The sequence below is a fragment of the Canis lupus genome, chromosome 5, assembly GCF_003254725.2.
Source record: "Canis lupus dingo isolate Sandy chromosome 5, ASM325472v2, whole genome shotgun sequence".
Classification (NCBI taxonomy): Eukaryota; Metazoa; Chordata; class Mammalia; order Carnivora; family Canidae; genus Canis; species Canis lupus.
This window is the reverse complement of record NC_064247.1, coordinates 60,269,668-60,291,482: the sequence shown is the minus strand read 5'-3', so window position 1 is coordinate 60,291,482 and position 21,815 is coordinate 60,269,668. Positions and strand designations below refer to the sequence as shown.

Below are 21,815 nucleotides of genomic sequence, written 5' to 3'. Positions count from 1 at the left end.
GCAGGGAGCTTGACACTGGGCTTGATCCCAGGAACCTGGGATCATAACCTGAGCAGATGGTTAACTGACCAAGCCACCCAGACACCCCTTGAATGACCCACTTCTGCCCACACTCTAGGGTGCCCCTGGGGACGACTCCATTTGCTGCTCTTCCCTGGACCCTTCCCTGCTCTTCTGAGCCCTGAGAGCCTTTGGTTGGTGACACAAGCACTTGGGGACCACATTCCTTGTGCAAATCCCATGTCTGCCAGTTTGTAGAAATGCTGGTAGAAAGCATGGACTGGAGACATGGAAAGACACCCCTCCCATCAGGCTGGACCTGGCTCCCGTGGACTCTGCAAACGGCCTGGGTGGCCATGAGTCTCCATCCTGCTGCCATGCCCATGCCAAGCTCTTGCTCTTGTTTTTGAGAAATTATTTTCTTTCCTAGCTCTTGCCTTTTCCTTGCTCCAGGGATGGAAACTCCACCAGCTGGAGGGAGGCCCCACTCCAGAACCCTCAACAGAGAGGGGCTGGGCCTTTGGAGCTGGGAGGACCCTTGGCACGTGGCCCAGCCCACGCTCTCCCCTTCAGCCAGCTCCCCTGTTTGCCACCTTCAGGACCCAAACACTCTGCCCGTGAGCTGGTCCTCCACTCCCAAGGAGGGGCTTGGCCATGCAGCTCTCCTGAGCTGTGGCCTTTGGCTGCAAATGGATAGGAGCCACAGTTCCCCTCAGCCACACCAAGCACATTCCACAGCGGGGAAAGAGAAGGCCCCTACTGTCCCAGCCTGGTGGCCTTCACCTTGCATTCTTGGACTCTTTGGCTGTCCCCCATTTGGTACAGGAATCGATGGATAGAGGGCAGAGACCTGCTACTCAGTGTGGCCTCCAGGCCAGCAGCATCACATCACCGGATGCTTGTTAGAAATTAATCTCAAGGGGCAGCCCTGGTGGCTCAGCGGTTTGGTGCCGCCTGCAGCCTGGGGTGTGATCTTGGAGACCTAGGATCGAGTCCCGCATCGGGCTCCCTGCATGGAGCCTGCTTCTCTTCCTCTGCATGTTCTTCTGCCTCTCTCTGTGTGTCTATGAATAAATAAATAAAATCTTTAAAAAAAAAAAAAAAGAAAGCAATTAATCTCAGGCCCCTAGACCCCCTGGATCAGAATCTGCATGTGTAAGATCCCCGGGGGACTTATGCACATGGAAGCATTGGAGAAGCCCTGGCTGGGCATGTTATGCCTGCGTTGCACAGGAGCCAGCCCCATCAGAATGCGGCCTGGTCTTTGTGGGGTGCCTTCAGCAACAAGGATTGGCCCCCTGGCCCTCTTGCCCCCAGAAGGCTCCCCCTTAGCACTGCCTGCTCTAACCGAGAGAACATTGTTTCCCTAGGCTGTTTCAGGTTAAATTGCATGGCCTCAAATTTCATTTTTTTAAAAAGTCAGCCAGAGATGAAACCAGAGCAGCAGGAGGGCCATCTTCACTAACGCGTCTTGGAAAGCCACCACTTCCCACATGTGCTCCGAAGACTCCAAATAGGCACCGGAGCCACCATAAGGAGCATGATCCCAGTTCTTTAAATACCCTATGTCCCACTGGCTCTACGCCACGAGGTTTTGACAGTTTACACCTGGTGACATTTAGCGAACACTTTCTGAGAAGGCTGAGGGGGAGGAGATATTTGGTTTAACCTGACATTATATCCTCGGGCTGATTGTTCTCTCTTTTGCCAATATACCATTTGCCTGTAAAACACTTGAGCCTAAAAATAGCCGCTGGGGCTTGGTGTCATTGTGGATGAAGGGCAACTGCCCCATTTCTTTGGCTTTCAGACACCCTTAAAGTATCACAAGGAAAACGTCCCCGAGGAATCAGCGCAGCTCTTTCAACCTGAATTCGTGAGCAGGGCGGACCAGAGGGAACTTTGCAGCGAATAGATGGGGCCTTGGGGAGTGACCGCTGCCCTTAGCGGCCAGGCCAGGCCACTCTTTTTTTTTTTTTTTTAATTTTAGTTTAGAGAGAGAGAGTGGGAGAGAGGGGGTAGGAGCAGAGGAAGAGAGAGAATCCTCTAGCAGACTCTGCTGAGCACAGAGCCCAAAGCGGGGTTCAATCTCACCCTGAGATCGTGACCTGAGCCAAAACCAAGTCTGATGCTTAAAACTGACAGCCACCTAGGCTACTCGTAAAAGTGAAAGGGGGCACCATTCAGTCGTGCCAGGTCGGCAGGCAAAACCCAGCCTCCAGCTAATTCCCTCTGAGCAGTAGGCTCTGTGCCCCCTCACCCCCTACCCGGAGTATGGGGACATAGCTTCTTAGGTTGCTCAGAGGAAAGCGACAGAAGGGGTGAGTGGGACCCAAGGAGCCACTTCCTGGTCATCTGCCGTCCCGGGCTCCCTGCCCACAAAGTGATCACTATTGCTCCTGGTACAATAAAGTGGCCTTCCTAAGGTCACACAGCCAGCCCAGTGCTTATCCCCACTTGCCTTTGGGGCAGGGGCTGTGAGCTGCTAGCATTCCCTGGGTGTGGACCAAACGCAGCCCTCCCCTCACTCAGCAGGGACCCTCTTCCTTCCTCACACCCACAGGCTGCGTTTTAGGCCTTCCTTCCCACGTTTCATTTATTGTCTGCATTTTTAGCAGAAGTTCCTTACCACAGAGGCACTGGGCTTGGGATTCCACCTGCTGTGAAGGGTGGTGTGGGGGTGCCTGTGCTGCTGGCATCCCTACAGGGACTTCTTCCCGTGGGTCCCAAGGCCAGTGCCTGGCAGCCCGGTGGGGCCTTCTGAGTCCTCCTGGGGCAGGGCCCCGGCCTTGGCCCCCGGTCTAACCTGTCTGTCTCTGTGTGTGTGGTCCACAGCCCGAGACCGAGGACGAGAAGAAGCGCTTTGAGGAAGGCAAAGGGCGGTACCTGCAGATGAAGGCGAAACGGCAGGGCCGGGCCGAGCCCCAGCCCTAGAGGCCATCCTCACGCCGGGCCCCGGAGTGGCCCCAATGTCTCGTCACTTAGAATTCACCCCCTTGGCCAAAAACCCAATCCACATTGAGAGCTGGTGTTGTGTGAAGTGTTCGTCTTGCAGTGTTAACCTGTGCTCTCCTGAAAACCTACACACCAAAGCTTTATTTCTATCACTCCTGTGTAAGTGCTACAGTGTTGTCCCTGCCTCCAGAGGCTCCCTAGGGAATACTTGCGTGCACACTGTTGGTGTGTCAAGAATCCAGCATCACTAATAAAGCTGCTGTTTGGCTGGACGTTGGTCCTGGGTGGTCATTTGTCTTGGGGCTGCTTTCCTGTTGGGCACAGGATGCAGGGGCCAGAGGCTTCACGGACCCACCCCTCCCTTACCCCCCAGGGTGCCAGTACCTGCATACCCCAGAACTCAGGTTTGCCCCATGACTTGCTGGCTGGAGAGAACACCCCTTCCCTCCCAGGGCTGGTTCCACATCCTGGCCTGGAGACACCAGCACCCTGCTTACCGTCCCTCCAGCCTACGCAGGATGCTAGCTCTGAGCTTCCAGTGGCCTTTCCGTAGTTGGGGGTGGAAGGTGCTTTCAAGGACTCAGGGAGGTGCCTCTCAAGAGAGAGCTGAGCCCACCTGACTGGAGCATGCCCAGCATATGGGAGCCCTGCCCTGGCGCTCCTTCCAGCCTTTCATGGAAGCAGCTCTGACACCTTGGCGCTCTGGAGAAAGAGGCAGGAGGTCTAGCTCCTTCTGCTAGAAGGAGCCTCCCAGCTGGTGCCAGGGCCCCTGTGCCCGTCATACAAACCCCCACATACTCAGGACAAGGGATCATTGGAAAGGCTTGTGGGGTGTGAGTCTGAGGGGCAGTGCGTGTGAATGGTGCCTATGTACAGCTGTGTGTGCACACACATCTGTGACCCTGTCTGTGCACACATGTGTGCATGTGTGAGATGAGGCTGTGCATCCACCTAGGCCAGCAGCCTTGGGGAGCAGACAAGCCACCAAGGCCACTACAGGAGGGCAGGGGGGGTCAGTCCTTCACCCCCACCCACGGCTGAGAAAGACTCCTTCACCAGGCACACCTGGTGGTGAGAGAATGTTCCCGACTCAGGCTTATCCTGGAAGCCTGGAGATGGAAACTGGCCACAACAGCTGCAGCCTCACACGGGGCTCCCTCGGGCCCAGAGAGAGAGAATGCAGCTCCAGGTGTGCAGAAACACCCACCAAGAGCTTCGGAATCCGTCTCAGGCCTCAAGCCCAGCTGACAGGGTTATTTCCTGCCTAGAAGCAGGGGGAAGGAATAGGCCACATGAGGCCATGGCAGCAATCCCCTCAGCCGCCCCAGCTCCACCTATGCCCATGCTGACCTGAAGGCCATGGGTGGTGTCCTGGGCTGGGGGCCACTGGGAGTCCTGCCCTTCAGGTCCAGCAGAAAGCCCAGCCCCAGCCAGCCAAACCATGGCCTGTCAAACCAGAACAGTGCCTGAGCCCTTGGGTTCCCCAAGGGAAAGTGGACACCAGGGCATCTACATCCTTCTCAGGGTTGGCTTGGCTACTCATCTGTGTGGCTTTGGGCAAGCCAGGTGGTACCTAAAATCGCTTCCCAGGGCAGCTGGGAGGAGCCCAGGCTAATGAAGCGTTTTGTACAAAGCCCTCAGAAAAACCATGGGAGGCCCATCTCCACCTGCCCCAGAGCCAGCCGAGCCCAGGACAGGGACACTGGTAAAGACAGCAGTGGGTGAGCTGTGCTGGAGGAAGGGTGCTGGGGGCCTAACACCCAGGGCAGGCTGCCCTCTGCTGGCAGGGCAGTAGATGGCCAAAGCCTAGGGCTGACTAGATCACTGTGTTTGCCTTAGAAATGTCACACTTGGGATCCCTGGGTGACACAGCAGTTTGGCGCCTGCCTTTGGCCCAGGGCGCGATCCTGGAGACCCGGGATCGAATCCCACATCAGGCTCCCGGTGTATGGAGCCTGCTTCTCCCTCTGCCTGTGTCTCTGCCTCTCTCTCTCTCTCTGTGACTATCATAAATAAAAAAAATAAAAAAAAATAAAATGTCACACTTAAAAAAAAAAAAGTCACACTTGGGATCCCTGGGTGGCTCAGCAGTTTAGCACCTGCCTTCAGCCCGGGGCATGATCCTGGAGACCCGGGATCGAGTCCTACATCAGGCTCCCCACAGGGAGCTGGCTTCTCCTTCTGCCTGTCTCTGCCTCTCTCTCTCTCTCTCTCTCTATTAATAAAATCTTAAAAAAAAAAAAAAAAAAAAAAAAAGGGCAGCCCGGGTGGCTCAGCGGTTTAGTGCCGCCTTCAACCCAGGGTGTGATCCTGGAGACCTGGGATCAAGTCCCACGTCGGGCTCCCTTAATGGAACCTGCTTCTCTCTCTGCCTGTGTCTCTTTCTCTCTCTCATGAATAAATAAAATATTTGAAAAAGAAATGTCACACCTGATTGCCAGCCCCCCCCCTCCGTGGCTATTTATAACCAGGGCCACCTGGTCAGGGAGCTGGCCCATCCATGGAGGGCTCACTAGGGGTCCTGACTGCCCAGAAGCCACACACACGGAGCATATGGCCCAAGGCCCCCCCACTAACCAGTCTGTTGAGTGTCTGGATACAAACACCTTCACTTTTACCTCAGAGGACTGACCCTAAGGCCTACCCTGGGTATCCTAACAGCTGTTCCTAACTCCCTGGGATATACGGCGGGGAGGGGAGCGCAGGAGCCAGGCAGTGGAGTGGTATAAGCAGCATTGGCTGCATTGGGTTGGGTCTGGTCCTGTCTGGACAGGTGCCCCCTTCCTCCAGCCACGGCTATGCACTTACAGATACTCCCCAGGTGCTTGGGAAGAGCGGTGCCCGGCCAAGCAGCCCAGAAGTGACTCCAGGCACTCTGCCCAGGGTGGATGTGATCATGGGCATCCTAGAAGAGACCGGCAGCGTCCACTGCCTGGATGGGAGACCAAGGTGCCAGCAGTCTCTCTCTTGTGACTCCAGAGGCCTCTGTCAAGGGCACTGATAGAATTCCCCCTAGATATCCATGGGTGGCAGCCTACGCCCCTGCTAGAAGTGCTAAAGCGGGGTATGGCTCCTGAGGTGGGGCACCAGGAGTTCTAGGTTGAAGGCCTGGCCTCTCCCAGCTGCACTGTCTGGGTTCCAGGTTGAGAGAACATTTCCGAGCCCGTGCGCGTAGGGGCAACCACCCGGCCCTCTGCAGTGGGTTCACCATTCCGGGGTGGAATCCTCCTCCTCCCTTCTACTCTCCCACCACCACCACCCCCATGATAAATGTGAATCCTTAACTGGCCCAACCTGACCTCTCCCTGCCCCAACCTCGATCCTGAGAGACTCCCCAGTTCCTGGAAGTCACTAATCCTCAGGCACCCCACCTCTCCTCCATTCCCATTGTTCACCTTAGATGGCTCACTCCGGCAAGGCCTCCCTGAGCCCCCAACCCCAGTCCATTCTGTCCCCGGCCCCCTTGCCCCGCCAGCCCGCGGAGCTGCGGGCCTTCCCGTTTCCAGGGGGCTTGGAGGCCACATCGGGGCCCTGGGCCGACGCGGAACGGCAGCGAGGGCCGCGGCTGAGCTCGGGGTCCCAGGAGTCGCCGCCCTCCCCAGGCGGCTTCAGTCCCGCGGCGGCGTGGCGGGGGCCAGGGACCGACAGACGCACGGACAGACTGACGCGGCGGCGGCCCGCGCCTCGGAGGGCGAGGGCGGGGGCGGGGGCGGGGCGGTCCGCGGGGCGGCGCGGAGGCATGCGCCCTGCTCCGCCCCCCGCCCCCGGCCGCCGAGCGCAGCCAGCCGAGCGGCGGGAGCCGAGCGCGGCGGCGGCGCGAGGGGCGCGAGGGGCGCGAGGGGCGCGAGGGGCGGCGGGCGGAGCTGAGCCGAGCGGAAGGCGCGGCCCCGGCGGCGCCGCCAGAATGCCCCGGCCCGCGGGCCGCTCCGCCGCCAGCGCCCCCCGCGGCCCCCGGCGGCCCGCGCTCGGCCTGGGAGCGCGGGAGCCAAGCCGGAGCGGGAGGCGGGAGCGGCGAGCAGGAGCCCCGGGCGCCCGAACGCAGGGTGAGCGCCGCCGGGGCCCGGGGTGCGCTGGGTTGGAAGGACCCGCGGCCGGAGCGCTGCGGCCGGGGCGGGGCGGGGCGGGGCGGGGCCGCCGGAGTCCGTCCGAGGGGCCGCCTTCCCGCCCTCGACGGGGGCACCTCCGGGGTAACTTCCCCGGGGCCGGCCTCCCTCTCCTCGGTCCCTCCCCCACTCCCGCGTCCGGCCCGGCCACGCGGCTTGCAGGGAGCGGGGCGGCCAGTCGGGGGCCCGGGCCCACCCCGCCCGGAGCAATCCGCTGGGGCGTCCGGCTCACGGCCCGCGTCGCGGACGCGCCCTCGGGGCCGGGTAGGGCCGGGTAAGGCCGGGTAGGGCCGGGGTCCGCGCGGGGCCGGGCGGGAGTGTGGAAACGCGGCGCCGCAGGGCCGGCGGGGGCGGGGGCGGGGGCGGGGGGCCTGCGGGAGACGCGGGGGACCGCGCTGAGCCCCGCCCTGGGCGGCCGCGGTCCGGGCCCGGGGGCCGCTAGGAGGCAGCGCGGGCGGGGCGCGACCGGGACGGGGGTGGGGCGCCCGGGGCCAGGTCCGCGCGAGCGGCGCCCGCCTGGAACCCGGGGAATCCTTTCAAGTTCTCGGTTCTCTTTGTTGCGCAATAGAGCCCCGGGGCAACGAGGCTTCATTGGCCGGGGGCCGTGACGTCACGCCGGGGCCCGCCCGCAGACCCTGCGGAGGGAGTCCTGGGGCCTCCAGGTGCCACGCCCGTCACACCTGCAGGCGGCCCTGCGATGTGCTGTGGGGGGAGGGGAGGAGGGTCCCAGGATGGCGTTGGAGGGGGGCGGGACGCAGGAAGCCCCAACCCGAAATGCAGGGCGGGGACACTTTGAGTATTGCGGGAGAAACTTGCCGCGGGGGGTGGGGGGTGGCGACACCTGGGTGTCCCCCCTCCCCCAGCACTGGCTGGAGGCCAGCTTGGGTCTGGCCCTCAGTGGCTGCTGCTCCCTGCGGAGAATGCACTGCTGGTGCGCGATCAGCCCGGGGGAAGGGGTCTCCCAGTGCCTGTGCACTGGGAGCCCCTCTCGCTGTGCATTTGGAGACCTTGCTATTAACTCCGCGGTGACATTTCCTCCCCCATCCCAACACCTCCGCTCTCCGGAGTCACAGACTCCAAACCTAGCCCTGGCCTTTCCACCCTGTGTCGCTGTGGATCAGTGTGGGGACAGCAGGACCCATCCTGCAGGGGTAGGGAGTTGAGAAAGGCAACCTCAGTTCAAGGAAGGACAGATGCCTGTTCCTGCTTGGGTGTGGGTTAGTTAGGGTCTGGGCTTGGGTTTGAAAAGCCAGGATTTTGATGTCAGCCAAGTAGGGTTTGAGTTCTGGTTCAGACACTTCATAACTCGGGCAAATGATTTTACCAACGCTGTCTTTACTTGACTGTCTTTAAAATGGGGATAGTGTCAGTGTTGATCACATCACCTTTCTGGGGACACTAACTGAGAGGTTAGTTCACACTGCTTCCTCCCTCTCCAGGCAAGGCATGTTCTCCTGCCCACAGACCTAGAGCCTTTCCCTGCAGCGAGACATGGGTAGGCCAGACAAGGGGAAGACCCGGCACCATGAGAGGTTGTGCCAGTTCCAGCCTGTGGCCCCTTCCCCACCACCCTCCACCAGGGATCAACAGGGCACAGGGTTACAGAGTCAGGCAGAGCCACTGGGGGTACTGAGGGACTGCCTCCGAGTGGGACAGCCAAGGAGACCCAGTGCGGGTGGAAAGAGATGCTGGCCTACCAGGTGCATGCTGAACCCGGCTTCCTGTTTGACAGTGTAAAGATCTCTGAGGTCTGCAATCTCTGGCCCACAGCAGCACCCACACCCTGCCTGCTCTGGACCCCTGGGAGGCCCTGTGGCCTTCTCACCCTGAAGCTCCCTGTCCCAGGTTCTGGTTGGAGTGACTGTATCTACCCACACGTCTGAGGCTTACCCACACCCCCCAAGCTCAGCCGCTTGGCCCTTAAGGGGCAGCAGAGTTCAGTGAGATGAGAGGGCTGTAGTACAGATTTGTACCTGGCAAGCATTCATTGAGCGCTTACTGTGTGCTTGGCTCCATCCCATGGCATAGCTGTCTACTACCCATAGCACTTTCCCGGGCAGGTATCGCATCCAGCTTACAGATGAGTAAAACGAGGCCCAGCTGAGTCAGTAACTGCCTGGCAAGCTAGAGGTGGAGTCCAGCAGCTCTTTATTCAACCCCATGTGGCCTCTGTATGCTGAGGTTGGAGGGGTTTGCTGGATACTGGAATGGCTGGAGGGTCCGATGGGGCCACCCCACCACCCACACTGGATCTCGAGGAGGGGAGAAGAGGAGGCTCTGTAAGCAGAAGGCTAATGTTTGGGAAGGTATTTCCCTGTCCCCAGAAGCCTTCCAACTCCCTAGGAGGCCCTTAAGGAACAGTGGTACAGTCCAGAAAAGACTCCTCCCCTAGGTCAGGGGTCTGGGCAGGCCCATGGCAGGGGCACGGAGATGAAGGAGACTCATCCCTGAGAGGTCCTTTGGTATTGGGGTTCAGGCCACAGACAGACCAAAAGAACTCTGAACAAGACAAGAAGGGGTGTCACAGCAGGACCAAGTATTGCTTCCCCTGCCCCGAGAGCCCGGGGCCTGCAGTGGCCTGTCCATTCCAAGCTAGGTAACAGCCCCTGAGGAATCACATGGCTGTGCCTGGTACAGTAGGTGCTCATAAGTGCTGGGGGTAAGAGAATCACAAGCAGTAAAATTAAACAGGCTTCCAAGTAAAAATGGCCAAGTGCAGCAGAGCACACAGTAGGCCTGCACTTCTTCCCGTGCTGCCTTCCCTAGGCTATGGCCAGAGAGGCCTATTGTGGGGCCTCACCTCAGAGGGACTAGCCAGTACTCTGCACAGGGGTGTGGCTTGGGGCTACTGGGCAGGGAAGGGGGAGGGAGGGACTTACAGCCTGGCTGTTGGCATGTCAGCAGGAGTGCTTCTCTGCCCTGTACATTCCGCCCAACATCCTGTGTCCCTGGCTCATGGCCATAAGCTATCGGCAGTTCCTCCTTGGGGTCAAGGTCTGGTCCCTTTGGCTTTCTACAGGCCCATGTTGTCCAAGGCATCCACAGCATAATAATGACCACCTCCCCAGAGCATCTCTGTGTGATACTTGCCCCAGGGTTTTTTTGTTTCTGTTTTTGTTTTGTTTTTTTTAATTTTTGTTTATTTATGATAGTCACAGAGAGAGAGAGGCAGAGACATAGGCAGAGGGAGAAGCAGGCTCCATGCACCGGGAGCCCGACGTGGGATTCAATCCCGGGTCTCCAGGATCGCGCCCTGGGCCAAAGGCAGGCGCTAAACCGCTGCGCCACCCAGGGATCCCCGCCCCAGGGTTTTAAAGATGTGTCTGTCCACCCCAGCCTCCTCTTGGAAGAATCATCATCGTCCCCGTTACAGAGGATGTAGGCGTAGGGACCTTGCTCAAGCCACACAGCTAGTATGATGGAGCTTAATTTGAATGCCAGCCTGTGGCAGTGCCTGGGCCACCCACAGAAAGCCAGAGCCAGTAGGTGATGGGCCCAGACAGAGTAGGCTGCTTGTTGCCAAGATGGCCATGGAAGTGGTCAGTCTTCAGATCACCCCTCTTGCACAGGGAGGTTTAGGGGGCTTACCCTCTAAGGCATGTCCTCATTTGGCCAAATGAAGTAGGACAAATTAAGATAAGGGCCTCTGATGTTCCCTGGGGACGCATCATGTGGGCTGTGTGAGATTTGGGATACTTAGGGTGAGTGTGTTGGTTCCCGGGCAGGGCTAGGGCACCGGAGCAAGATAGCCCAGCAGTGCCAGCCTGGCTGCTTCCTGGAGGATGCAGCTGCCCCAGAAGCAAACCCAGATTCCATACCTTGGCCAGGAACGGGTGGGAGGGAGCATATTAGCACTTTTCAGGCACCCCTGTCTGTGTTCCCTGGGTGCCAGGGACATGGGCTAGAGGCCCTGGAGTAGACAGGAGGGCAAAGCATCCCAGCCCAAGCCAGGACCACACCAGTAATGGTGCATCAGGGAACCCCTCCATCTCCCACTGCAAAGAGCCACAAGAGCTTTGACGCTGTAGCTAGAGGGACTGTCTGAACACTCACTGGCTTCTCCCCCACTGCAGATGCTCGCGGTCCCTGATGTCTCTGAGCCACCACGTGTGAGGGCTGTTGCTCTGAGCCAAGGCCTGCCCCCAATGAGGATGTCTCAGCTGCCGGCCAGCTCCTGTCTGCACCATGAGTGATGAGCGGCGGCTGCCTGGCAGTGCGGTGGGCTGGTTGGCATGTGGAGGCCTCTCTCTGCTGGCCAATGCCTGGGGCATCCTGAGCGTGGGTGCCAAGCAAAAGAAGTGGAAGCCACTGGAGTTTCTGCTGTGTACGCTTGCGGCCACCCACATGCTCAACGTCTCGGTGCCCATTGCCACCTATGCTGTGGTGCAGCTACGGCGGCAGCGTCCCGACTACGAGTGGAATGAAGGCCTCTGCAAGGTCTTTGTCTCCACCTTCTACACCCTCACCCTGGCCACCTGCTTCTCCGTCACCTCCCTCTCCTACCACCGCATGTGGATGGTCCGATGGCCCGTCAACTACCGGTGAGCTCTTGGGCACATGTGCTGTTCTTAGAGAGGGGGATGTGTGGGCAGTGAACGCAAAGGCCACCTGGCATACCTGTGCACACAGACACCCCGGGGTGACGACAGTGCCCCACACCTGTGTTGTGTGGGGGGCAGGCAGGGAAGCTGAGGAAGGGCTGCTCTGGGCTGCACACCTGTGTGTGCATGGGCGTCCACAGCATCCAGGACAGAAATGCTCAGTGAGAGGGATGTGTGCCACCATGCATGAGGATCCCCTGTGCAAGGGACCAGGCCCCCCTCTGTTGGCTGTGCCATAGTGATGATGTACCAGGGGGCCAGGGCAGTGGGGATCCTTTGCAGGACCCCAGGGCTCTAGGAAGACCCTATGAGTGACACCTCCGTCCTGCCCCCACCTCATGCCAGGCTGAGCAACGCCAAGAAGCAGGCAGTGCATACGGTCATGGGCATCTGGATGGTGTCCTTCATCCTGTCTGCCCTGCCTGCCGTCGGCTGGCACGACACGAGTGAGCGCTTCTACACTCACGGCTGCCGCTTCATCGTGGCTGAGATCGGCCTGGGCTTCGGCGTCTGCTTCCTGCTGCTGGTGGGTGGCAGTGTGGCCATGGGTGTGGTCTGCACAGCCATCGCCCTCTTCCAGACACTGGCTGTGCAGGTGGGGCCGCGGGCCGGCCACCGAGCCTTCACCGTGCCCACCATCGTGGTGGAGGATGCGCAGGGCAAGCGTCGCTCCTCTATCGACGGCTCTGAGCCTGCCAAAACCTCGCTGCAGATCACGGGCCTGGTGGCCACCATCGTCATCATCTATGACTGCCTCATGGGCTTCCCCGTGCTGGTGGGTGAGACTGTCTCAGTGGGTGAGATGGGAGTCTGTCAGGGATGTGGACTCTGGGACAGCCCTGGGGCTGGGCATGCTCCAGGCATCCAGTCCTGGGCTGGGGGTGGGCAGGCAGTATTATTATCATCCCCATTTTACTGATTTGGGAACTGAGGTTCAGAGTGGCCCTGACCATGACCCACCTAGAGTTAAGGCAGCTGGATGAGGACTGTCCGGTGACTGTGGGGCCCAGGATCTTTTCTGGCACACTGTAGGAGACATTCCTCACCAGAGTGAGGCCATTCAAAGCAGAGGGTATGGAAGGTGAAGTAACATGTCCACCTGGCCCAAGAATAAACTCCATTCAGTAGTCATGCCCTTGTACCCATGGGGCTCCAGCCCAACCCCCTGGAAGGTCTGGAGTTGGATCGGGAGGGGTTTGGGGCAAGGACCAGCCAGTGATTTTGTCTAAGCAGCAGCTGGGCAGGGCTGTGTCTCTAGAGTCATTGTAAGACACAAGCTGCAAAAAAAAAAAAAAAAAAAAAAAAAACAGGGATCCCTGGGTGGCGCAGCAGTTTGGCGCCTGCCTTTGGCCCAGGGCGCGATCCTGGAGACCCGGGATCGAATCCCACGTCGGGCTCCCGGTGCATGGAGCCTGCTTCTCCCTCTGACTGTGTCTCTGCCTCTCTCTCTGTGTGTGACTATCATAAATAAATAAATAAATAATTAAAAAAAAAAAAAACACACAAGCTGCAGAAAGTGGCAGATGGGATGGCAGCCTCATAATCAGGGGACATACTCAGGATACAGGCCCAGGCAACCTGTGCCCCCACCCTTTGTGGGCCTGGCACACAAAGTACCCTCCCCCAGGTACTGGACTCTGTGTGCAGTGGAGCCCGTGTCTCTAGCCTAAGCTGATGGAGAGAAGGAGTGTGTATAAAATCATGGAGCCAGAAGGGGACAGCTGTGGAGGAAGAGTCTCCCCAGTTTCTCTTCAGGGCATGGAAGGGGGTGCAGTTTATGGAACCCACTCCATGCTGCAGGCCCCATATGATGTCTGGGATCTTTACCTCACTCTATGGGGTGTCCTTGGCCCATTTCACAGACCAAGAAACTGAGCCCCAGAGAGGTATAGCACCTTTCTGAGGGTCACACGGGCTCACTTAGCAGAACCAGTGTGATGAGTGTATCATACTCATTTCTGCTTTGATGGAATAATTTAGTGTCACTCTGGGTGGGGAAATGAACTCTCCTGGGACAGGAGGAGCGAAGGTCCCTGGACAGTGACCCAAAGGCTTCCTGGTTGATTCTCAGAAACTACTTTGATTCTCCTCTGAGGTCCAAGGCCTAGACACCCCCCTCCCCACCCCACCCCTGGTGTAAGGACAAGCCCAGAGAGGATTGAGGATGGCAAGAAAGTCCCTGAACTGGGAAGCTTGAGACCTGGTTCTCTCTCTCTCTCTCTCTTTTTTTTCTTTTTAAGATTTTATTTGGGATCCCTGGGTGGCGCAGCAGTTTGACGCCTGCCTTTGGCCCAGGGCGCAATCCTGGAGACCCGGGATCGAATCCCACGTTGGGCTCCCGGTGCATGGAGCCTGCTTCTCCCTCTATCTATGTCTCTGCCTCTCTCTCTCTGTGACTATCATTAAAAAAAAAAAAAAAAAAGATTTTATTTATTTATTCATGAGAGACACAGAGAGAGAGAGAGAGGCAGAGACACAGGCAGAGGGAGAAGCAGGCTCCATGCAGGGAGCCCGACGTGGGACTCGATCCTGGGTCTCCAGGATCACACCCTGGGCCGAAGGCAGTGCTAAACCACTGAGCCACCCGGGCTGCCCAAGAGACCTGGTTCTCCAAGCCTGTTTCCTCTTCCCAGAAAGGGGTGGATAGACCCTGCCCCCGCCCTTGCTGCCCGGTACCATGTGAAGGGCTGTCCGTGCACACATGGGGCTGTAGCTGCTCATGCTGGCAGCCAGCAGCTCTTGCTGGACAGGGACTTCTGCTCACACTCTGGCTCTTTCCTGCACAAGAGCCTCTAGCCGGGTCTGTGGGCCCCTCCTCCAGCAGGCAGAAGTGAGGCTGGGAGGCGAGGCTGTGTAACAGGGCTGCTGCCAGGTGCCAGGCCGAGCTGTGTGCCCACAGGTGGTGAGCTTCAGCAGCCTTCGGGCGGATGCCTCGGCACCCTGGATGGCGCTGTGTGTGCTGTGGTGCTCGGTAGCCCAGGCTCTCCTGCTGCCCATATTCCTCTGGGCCTGCGACCGCTACCGCGCGGACCTCAAAGCCGTCTGGGAGAAGTGCATGGCCCTCATGGCTAATGATGAGGACTCAGACAATGGTGAGGATAGCCTGGGGGAGGCCCCTAGGGAGAGTGGTGCCTGGGGGAGGTTAGCAGGATAACAGCTGTCAGGTGACCCACCCCCATGACACTGAGGTGACCACGTTCTCAAATGTGCTTGAACCCCTATGGGACCTAGGTGGGGTATGCTCCTCTCCAGCCTCGTTGTCCCAGGCAGTATCTGTGAACACCAGACTGAATGTGTTCCACAGGCCTTCCACCCTTAGGGTTCCCTGGGGGGCTCCTGCAGACAGACCCAGGTGCTGGCTCGCCCCGGCAGTAACAGTGTTACCCTAGGTTGAGCCTTTGCTCTGTACCAGGTAACATCATGTGCCATCCCATGGAGGAGGAACCTGGCCCAGGTGATCTCCCCTGTCCCACAGCTAAAAGGTGGCAGTGCTGGATTTGAACCCAGCCCCCTGCCCTGTGTATGTCTCTAGGGATGCCTAGAACTCACTCCCTGATGCCCCCAGGTTTCCATGGCCCTAAGCTTTTGCCTAATCCTGCAGATACCAGCCTGGAGAGTGGCATCCCCCCGGACCTGGTGCTGGAGCACTCCCTTGACTACAGCTACGGAGGGGACTTTGTGGTCCTGGACAGGATGGCAAAGTATGAGCTTTCTGCCCTGGAGGGGGACCTGCCCCAGTTCTACCCGCTGCGGCCCCTGCAGGAGGACAAGAAGCAGTACCTGCAGGTAGGGTAGGGCTCCAGACACTGAAAGTGCAGGGGCGAAAGGGTGTGGGCCGTCCTCTCCCCAGGCTCGGCCTCTGAGCCCCGCGTCGGTCCCGTTTTCCAGGAGGGCAGCCCGGGTTAACCCCGCCCGTCCTGACAGGTCCCGCCCACGCGACGCCTGTCCCACGACGACGCGGAGGTGTGGGCCGCCGTGCCGCCGCCCGCCTTCCTGCCGCGCTGGGGCTCAGGCGAGGACCTGGCCGCGCTGGTGCTGCCCGCCGCGCCCGACCAACGCCGCGCCAGCCTGGCAGCCTTCGCGGAGGCCGCGCCCCCGTTCCGCCCGCGCCGCCGCTCGGCCGAGAGCCTGCTGTCGCTGCGCCCCCCGGGCCCCGGCGGCAGCCCGCGCCGCGCCCGCGCCTCGCCCCCCGGCGGCCCGCGCCTCCGCCCCGGGCCCGGCGCCCGCTCCGCCTCCGCCTCGCTGCTGCCCGACGCCCTCGCGCTGACCGCCTTGGAGGGCGAGCCGCGGGCCCCGCGCCGCCCGCCCGCCCCGCCGGGGCCCTTCCCCGACAGCCGGCGGCCGCCCGAGGACGCGGTGGCCCCTGGCGGAGGCGCGCGGCGGGGCCCGGGGCTGCGCCCGGCTGTGCACGCGCACGCGGGGCCCCCGAGGAGCGGCCTGAGCGCGCCGTGGGGCGAGCCCGGCGGCAGCACCAGCAGCTTCCTGAGCTCGCCCTCCGAGTCCTCGGGCTACGCCACACTGCACTCGGACTCGCTAGGCTCCGCGTCCTAGGGCCTGCGTGCGGGCTCCGCGTCCTCGGGCCTGCCCGCGCTTCCCCACGCGCGCCCGGCGGGCCGGGCCGCCCACAGGGACCAAAGCACCAAAGATGCTAACGCTGACCCAGGCCAGGTCCCGGGCAGCACCACGCGGGGCCCGTCCATGGCGCCTGGCCGTGTGCCAGCCCTCCCTGCGTGACTGAGCCATGAGCCATGGGCCACGGCCTGGAAGGGTGGCAGCTGCCGGGCACCGCATCACGGGGCAGAGTGAGGCTCGGCTTGGGTAAAGGCGAGCTCTGCACGCCCCTATGTGCCTCGCCCAGCCCTAGGCAGCGGGATTGGGGGGGATGGGGGTGGGCCGCAGGGAGTCTGGGGAAAGGGCCACCACCAGACAGCACAAAACCCAGAATTGCCGCCTGCTTTCCACTTTGCATTGTAACTGTCTCACCTTAGCAGGGGGTGGCAGGGTACAGAGGGTCTCTAAGCACAGGGGTCTTTGGAGCCCAAACACACTGTTTTGAGCAGGTGTTCCTGCTCACCAGTTCTGCCTCTGTTTCCCCATCTGTCATGAGCAGGTGACCATATTAACTCTCAGGACTGTTTGGAGAAGTCTCCTGGTCCATGTGCCCCGGCCCCTGAAGGGACAGAGTGTGAGAGTATCTAGGGCCCTCTGTGGGTCCTCTGTGGGGGTAATTCTTCAGTGTGCGGCCTGCTGTGGCCTCAGCACCTGGGGCCTCCCACTCTCAGTGCCGTTGGCCCGCCCAGGAACTTACCCCACCCACACCCCAGCTAAAGCACAACACTTTGCACCATCACCCACCTCTACCACTGTTAGCATCCCCACCCTCATCACTCTCAGCCACCTCTGTGACTCTCACCATGAAGATCGTGGCTCCATGATCTGAAAGAACTGAAGCAACGGAAGAATGGACTTCCTTATCCTGATGCCCCAGGGAAGGGGTGAGGCCTCCCAGATTCTAGGCTTAAGGCCTGGTCCCTGCTTAGAGTCCTACCTCACCCTGGGGGATAGGGCTCTTTGCTCTCTTCTGGGCAGATCTCCCCTGGGGCCTGGGGCTTGGCTTTGCCTGGGTCTTCCATGGAGAGACCCTAGAATCAGGCTAAGCAGAGGTCCAGGAACAACTGTGACCTTGAGCTGAAATGACAGGCCAATGCAGAGGTTGTCTTGTCCTGGCCCCTGCCTCCACACAATGGCCCCTGCCCAGAAAAACCTGGAGCGGATTCCAGGGCCAGCACGCAGCCTGCCTGCAGTATGTTCCCTCCTGCTCTGTAACCTGGAATTGCAGCATTGCCCTCCCACCCTCTGGTGGCCAAGCCTATCTCCTCACCCGGCCCCAGGAGAGGCTCCTGGGAGGGGTGAGAATAGGAGACTGCCTATCCAGCTCTGTTTCAGAGGCCCTGCTAGTCCCTGGCTGCCGGGCAACGTGGGAGGGATGAGCTGGCCACAGGTGAGCAAGGCAGGAAACTGCAGTACAGCCCCTGCCATGGGAGGGGCCACCTCTGGCCAGTGCTGCTGTGCCTTCAAGGACCAACATGTCATGTGGGGGCAGAGATCATCAGCTAGCCACTGTGTCGGTTCTCTGCATCTCACCACCCCCACCCCCTACCGCCCCTCGCTCAGGCTGGCCCATTTGTCACATTGGGTTTTTACTCTGTGTATTTCATATCCTATGGCAATACTTGCAGGGAGACATGGTACCCCAAAGTCCCTCCAGTTCTGGTTTTTACAAGAAAATAGAGGACCCCAAACGGAGGACCCTGGGGCTCCCTCTCACACTTTGTGAGCCTCCAGGCTTATTTGCTGCGTTCATAAGCAGCAGGACCTTAGGCTCACAGGGGAGGGAGCTCGGTCTTCATACCACCACCCACCTAGAGCCAGGGATACATTTGTAGTTTTTTGACAACTGAGCATTTCTTTTCTGTACAGAATACAATAAAAACTTCCTATGATTTGCACCTGGCATTCCAAGGCTGGTTTCATGAAAACACACTTTTCTAGAATAGAGCTAGCCATCTGCCCCCAAACGTCTCCCTCTCTGGGGCCCAAATTCCTCCTAGTGTGCCCCCCTTTGGGGTGGTGCCCTTTTTCTAAGCAAGGGCTGCAGCCCCACCCAGGGAGTGAGGCTGGCCTGGAGCAGCAACGGGATGGAGAGGTAGGGTGTGCCCCCAAAGCCCTAATAGCAGAAGCCCTGGGAGTGCAGCTGGTAGCCTCGGCCCCAGATATGGCTATGGCCTCAGGGGCGTCTAGCCCCTGCGGGGGTTGGTTGGTTCAGGAGGGCAAGCGTAGGGCCGGGCCGGGGTGGGGTGGGGGGTTGCAGCTCGCCGCCTCCGGAGTAGGAATTTCAAGGCCGCGCGCTGGGTCCGCAGTGTAATGTCGCCACCTAGTGGCTAGCAGAGGGATGAGGGCGGCTGTCCCGGGCCCCCGTCCGCCCGCCCCGCGCAGTAGGGGGCCGAGACCCAAGAGGCCTCCCCCCAGACCGCCACAGCCGGGACCCCTTCCCGCCCGTGCTCCATCCAGAGAGCCCAATGGGTGGAGTGGGGGAGCCTGGCCGCCCTCTCCTCGCAGTGTAACCAGAACCGGTTTAGCACACAGGCAAAGCAGGGGCCCTCCTAAAGGAGAAATGTTTTATAGAAGTCGGTATTTGTAGCTCAAAAGATGCACCCAAGTCGGCATCGTGGGAGAAATTTGGACCTTCACGGTCTCTTTACACCCATTTCACAGGTTTGCCCTGTCTGCGTTCTGGATTTCAAGCTGGAAGTGCCCGGATGTCTTCCGGGGCTCGGCGCGGGATTCCCGTTCCCCCTCCCCAGGCTGGTCCTTGAGAACCGGGACCCCGGGCTAGAGTCCGAGCACAGTCGTGACCTCATTTTCGGACGCGCAAACGGGGGCAGGCTGTCGAGGGCCGCGGGCTCGGCGGCTGCCCCAGAGGTCGGGAGGCGGGGACCCTCGGGCGGCGCGCGGGGAGGTGCGGGCGAAGCGCGCGGTGGGCGGAGCATCCTGCGGGGCCCGCGGCGCAGCTCCGAGCGCTCGGGGCGGGTCTTCGGGCGGGGCGGGGCGGGGCGGGGCGGGCCGGGTGGGCCGGGTGGGCCGCGCCGCGTGCGGAGGGGGTGGGGATCCGCGGCAGCCGAGGGGGTCCGAGGGGGTCCGAGGTGGGGGCGGGCCGGGGGCCCCTCGCCGGCGGGGCGGGACCCGGCTCGCTTTGTGCCGGTGGGAACCGGGCGTCCTCGGCCGGCTGAATGGGCCGGGGCGGGGCAGCGATTCTCCTCGCTGCGAGGGGTCCGCTCTGCGCCGCTGCCGACGGCGACCTTCCCACCGCGGCGAGGCTGCGGGGCGGGGGCGGGGGCGGGGGGGGCGGGCTGCCCGCCGGGAGCCCTGGGAACGAGGCGCGGCCCGGGACGTCCCCTCCCAGCCCCGCGAGAAGGTGGGGAGGAGAGACGGGGGTCTGGCTTGAGTCGGTGGGGCTGCGGTGGGGGCGGACCCCGGCCCCCTGCGGCTCCGTGTGTGTCCTCGCGTTCGCGGGCACGCGGCCCCCTCCCAGCCGCCCCTGCCTGGGGCCGGGGCCGGGGCCGGGGCCGACGACTGGGGTCCCGCCGTCGCCGCGGGCGCGCCCTCACCGGCCTCTGCGTCCCCAGGCCAGACGAGGGCCCCCTTGAGTCCGAGGCCGCTCGGGCCCTCACCACGGCCGCCAAACGCCCCGACCCGGCCCCGGGCTCTCGGTGCACTGGCGAGGCGCCGGCTGCGGCCCCGGGACGCTGGAGGACGGGCCGGGGAGATCCCCAGGGAAGAGGAGCCGCGGACCGGAGCCGCCGGGGACCGGAGCGGGGCCCCACAGGGCTGGGGCACAGGGCCCGAGCGGCGCGGCGGCCTCGGGGCTCCGGCCGGCGCTGTCCATGGTGCTGCCACCTGCGCGCTCGTGCGCCAGGGGGCAGCGCAGGCCGCCGCCGCCCTCCTCTCCGCGCCGCAGAAGCTGGCTGACGCCGGGCAGGCCGCTGCGGAAGCCCGACGGGAACTCAACTCCGCCGGGGACCGGCCAGAGCCCTGGGGGGAGGGGGGCGGACGGGAGAAATGAGAGGGCGAGGGAAGAGGAGGGGAGGAGGAGCGGTGGAGAAGGGGAAGGGGGGGACGGGGAGGAAGAGTGGCAGGGAGGAAGGGGAGGAACCAGGCAACCCGAATTTCTTTCCCAGGGTCCAGATCTTCGCCCACCCGGATCACAACTGCACGGGTCTGCAATGTCTTTGCAGCCTCCTGCCTCCGGCACTCTGCGGCCCCCTCCTCCCCCAGCTGCCCACTGCCTCAGCTTTCTTCTCCATCCATTTTTCCTTTATCTGGCCTTGTCATGTCCGTGGCTCTGACCCAAGTCATCCCCACCCCGCAGCTCCTCACCCTGCCCTTCCGGGTGCCCTCCCACCTTGCACCGAGTTCTGAAGACTTTTCATGTACTTGACGCTCAGCTCCAGGATGTCTGCCTTCTCCAGCTTGCGTTTCCGGATCTGCAGATCCGTGGAAAAGGCTCTTAGCGGGGCAGTCCAACTTGGAGGAGAGGAGGTTAGGGGTGGGGGGGTTGTATCACCCCCACCTCACCAGGTCCCCACATCTCACCTGGTGTGAGTAGTGTTTTTCCAGCAATGACTTCAGCTGCTCCAGGGATACGTTGATGCGTGCCCGTCGCTTCTTCTCCATGAGCGGCTTGGAGATCTGTGGAGGGGTGGCATTTTAGGGGAGGGCCACAGTCCTCTCCACGTCAGTCCCATCCCACCCCCGGCTTGGCAGGGTCCCCAGACTGTGCCCTTCAGGGCCCCCAGACCTTGCGGAAGCTGCCGGCATGGCCACCAGAGCTGCCCTGGGTCCCAGGCTTAGTGCCCATGTTGTCGTTATCTGCGCCTGTGGGAGGCAGTGCCGCCTTTATAGGGGCTCCTCGTTTACATGTCAATGAGGCCCTTCTGGACTCGAGGAACCCCGAGGGGGAGGAGATGGGGGGGGGGGAATGCACTGTGAAATTCCCCACCTCCCTCTGCCCGACCCCCTCTCTCAGTCCGGGTTCATTTTCACCTCCAGGAACCCTCCTCTCTTCCAAGGGACTCTTAATTCTCCTTTCTCAGTCTTTCCTTTATCCCTCTCATTCCTTTATCCCTCATCATTCCCTTAGTCTGGGGTCCCCTCCCATACACATCCCTCCGTGCCCTGTCCAGTCCCCTTGTCTAGTGTCCATAGGTACTGAGCCTCCACTAGGCCCACTTACTAGGCTCCTTCATCTCCAACATTCTGGGGGGGCACTCACCGAGGAATGTCCTTCAGCCCAGCAGGCTCTGAGCCCCACTAATGACTCTGACAAAGTGCCGGGCTTCTCTGGGCCTGATGAAGATGCGGAAGCAGGGAGGACCCGCCAGCGAGGCCTTTCTGCGGGTTTCACGCTCTGGCCACGCTGGCAACGCCACATTAGCCGCCCTAATGTTGGGACAATGCAGCGATTTTCTGCCTGTGGCTGCTCAAAGCCGGGCACAGGCTGGGCCCGAGGGGGCCAAGCAGCAACATGTGTCCCATTAAAGCGTGCAGCCCGCCCTCGGGGCCAGTCTCCCCCTGGCTGAGGTCTGTTTTCCCGTGC

The 21,815-nt window shown here is 61.2% G+C and overlaps 3 protein-coding genes across 9 annotated transcripts in view; 2 read left to right on the top strand and 1 right to left on the bottom strand.

Moving 5' to 3' along the window:
• Nucleotides 1-3,227, top strand: part of ACOT7 (acyl-CoA thioesterase 7) — a 102,385-nt gene extending 99,158 nt beyond the window's left edge. For both annotated transcript variants that reach the window (XM_025427321.3, XM_025427322.3), the window contains exon 9: nucleotides 2,836-3,227. In XM_025427321.3, the coding sequence (XP_025283106.2) occupies nucleotides 2,836-2,934 (99 nt within the window). In that variant the 3' untranslated portion in view covers nucleotides 2,935-3,227. The remainder of the gene's footprint in view (nucleotides 1-2,835) is intronic.
• A 3,484-nt stretch (nucleotides 3,228-6,711) lies between these two features.
• GPR153 (G protein-coupled receptor 153) lies at nucleotides 6,712-18,168 on the top strand. 6 transcript variants are annotated; one of them, XM_025427327.3, is made up of 7 exons: nucleotides 7,842-8,209; nucleotides 8,498-8,806; nucleotides 11,132-11,599; nucleotides 12,005-12,434; nucleotides 14,559-14,751; nucleotides 15,261-15,445; nucleotides 15,584-18,168. In XM_025427327.3, the coding sequence occupies exons 3-7, from the start codon at nucleotides 11,244-11,246 to the stop codon at nucleotides 16,208-16,210; spliced, it is 1,791 nt and encodes a 596-aa protein (XP_025283112.1). In that variant the 5' UTR covers nucleotides 7,842-8,209; nucleotides 8,498-8,806; nucleotides 11,132-11,243; the 3' UTR covers nucleotides 16,211-18,168. The 6 variants fall into 6 exon arrangements, with proteins under 6 accessions (XP_025283110.1, XP_048966498.1, XP_025283113.1 ...); XM_025427325.3 differs by lacking the exons at nucleotides 7,842-8,209; nucleotides 8,498-8,806 and adding an exon at nucleotides 6,712-6,998; XM_049110541.1 differs by lacking the exons at nucleotides 7,842-8,209; nucleotides 8,498-8,806 and adding an exon at nucleotides 7,198-7,332.
• A 1,713-nt stretch (nucleotides 18,169-19,881) lies between these two features.
• HES3 (hes family bHLH transcription factor 3) lies at nucleotides 19,882-21,077 on the bottom strand. Its single transcript, XM_035716119.2, has 4 exons — nucleotides 21,018-21,077; nucleotides 20,813-20,908; nucleotides 20,622-20,703; nucleotides 19,882-20,251 (listed from the first exon to the last, which is right to left on the bottom strand). Exons 1-4 carry the CDS (start codon nucleotides 21,075-21,077, stop codon nucleotides 19,887-19,889), a joined length of 603 nt encoding a protein of 200 aa, XP_035572012.2. The 3' UTR covers nucleotides 19,882-19,886.
• Between the last annotated feature and the right edge of the window lie 738 nt (nucleotides 21,078-21,815).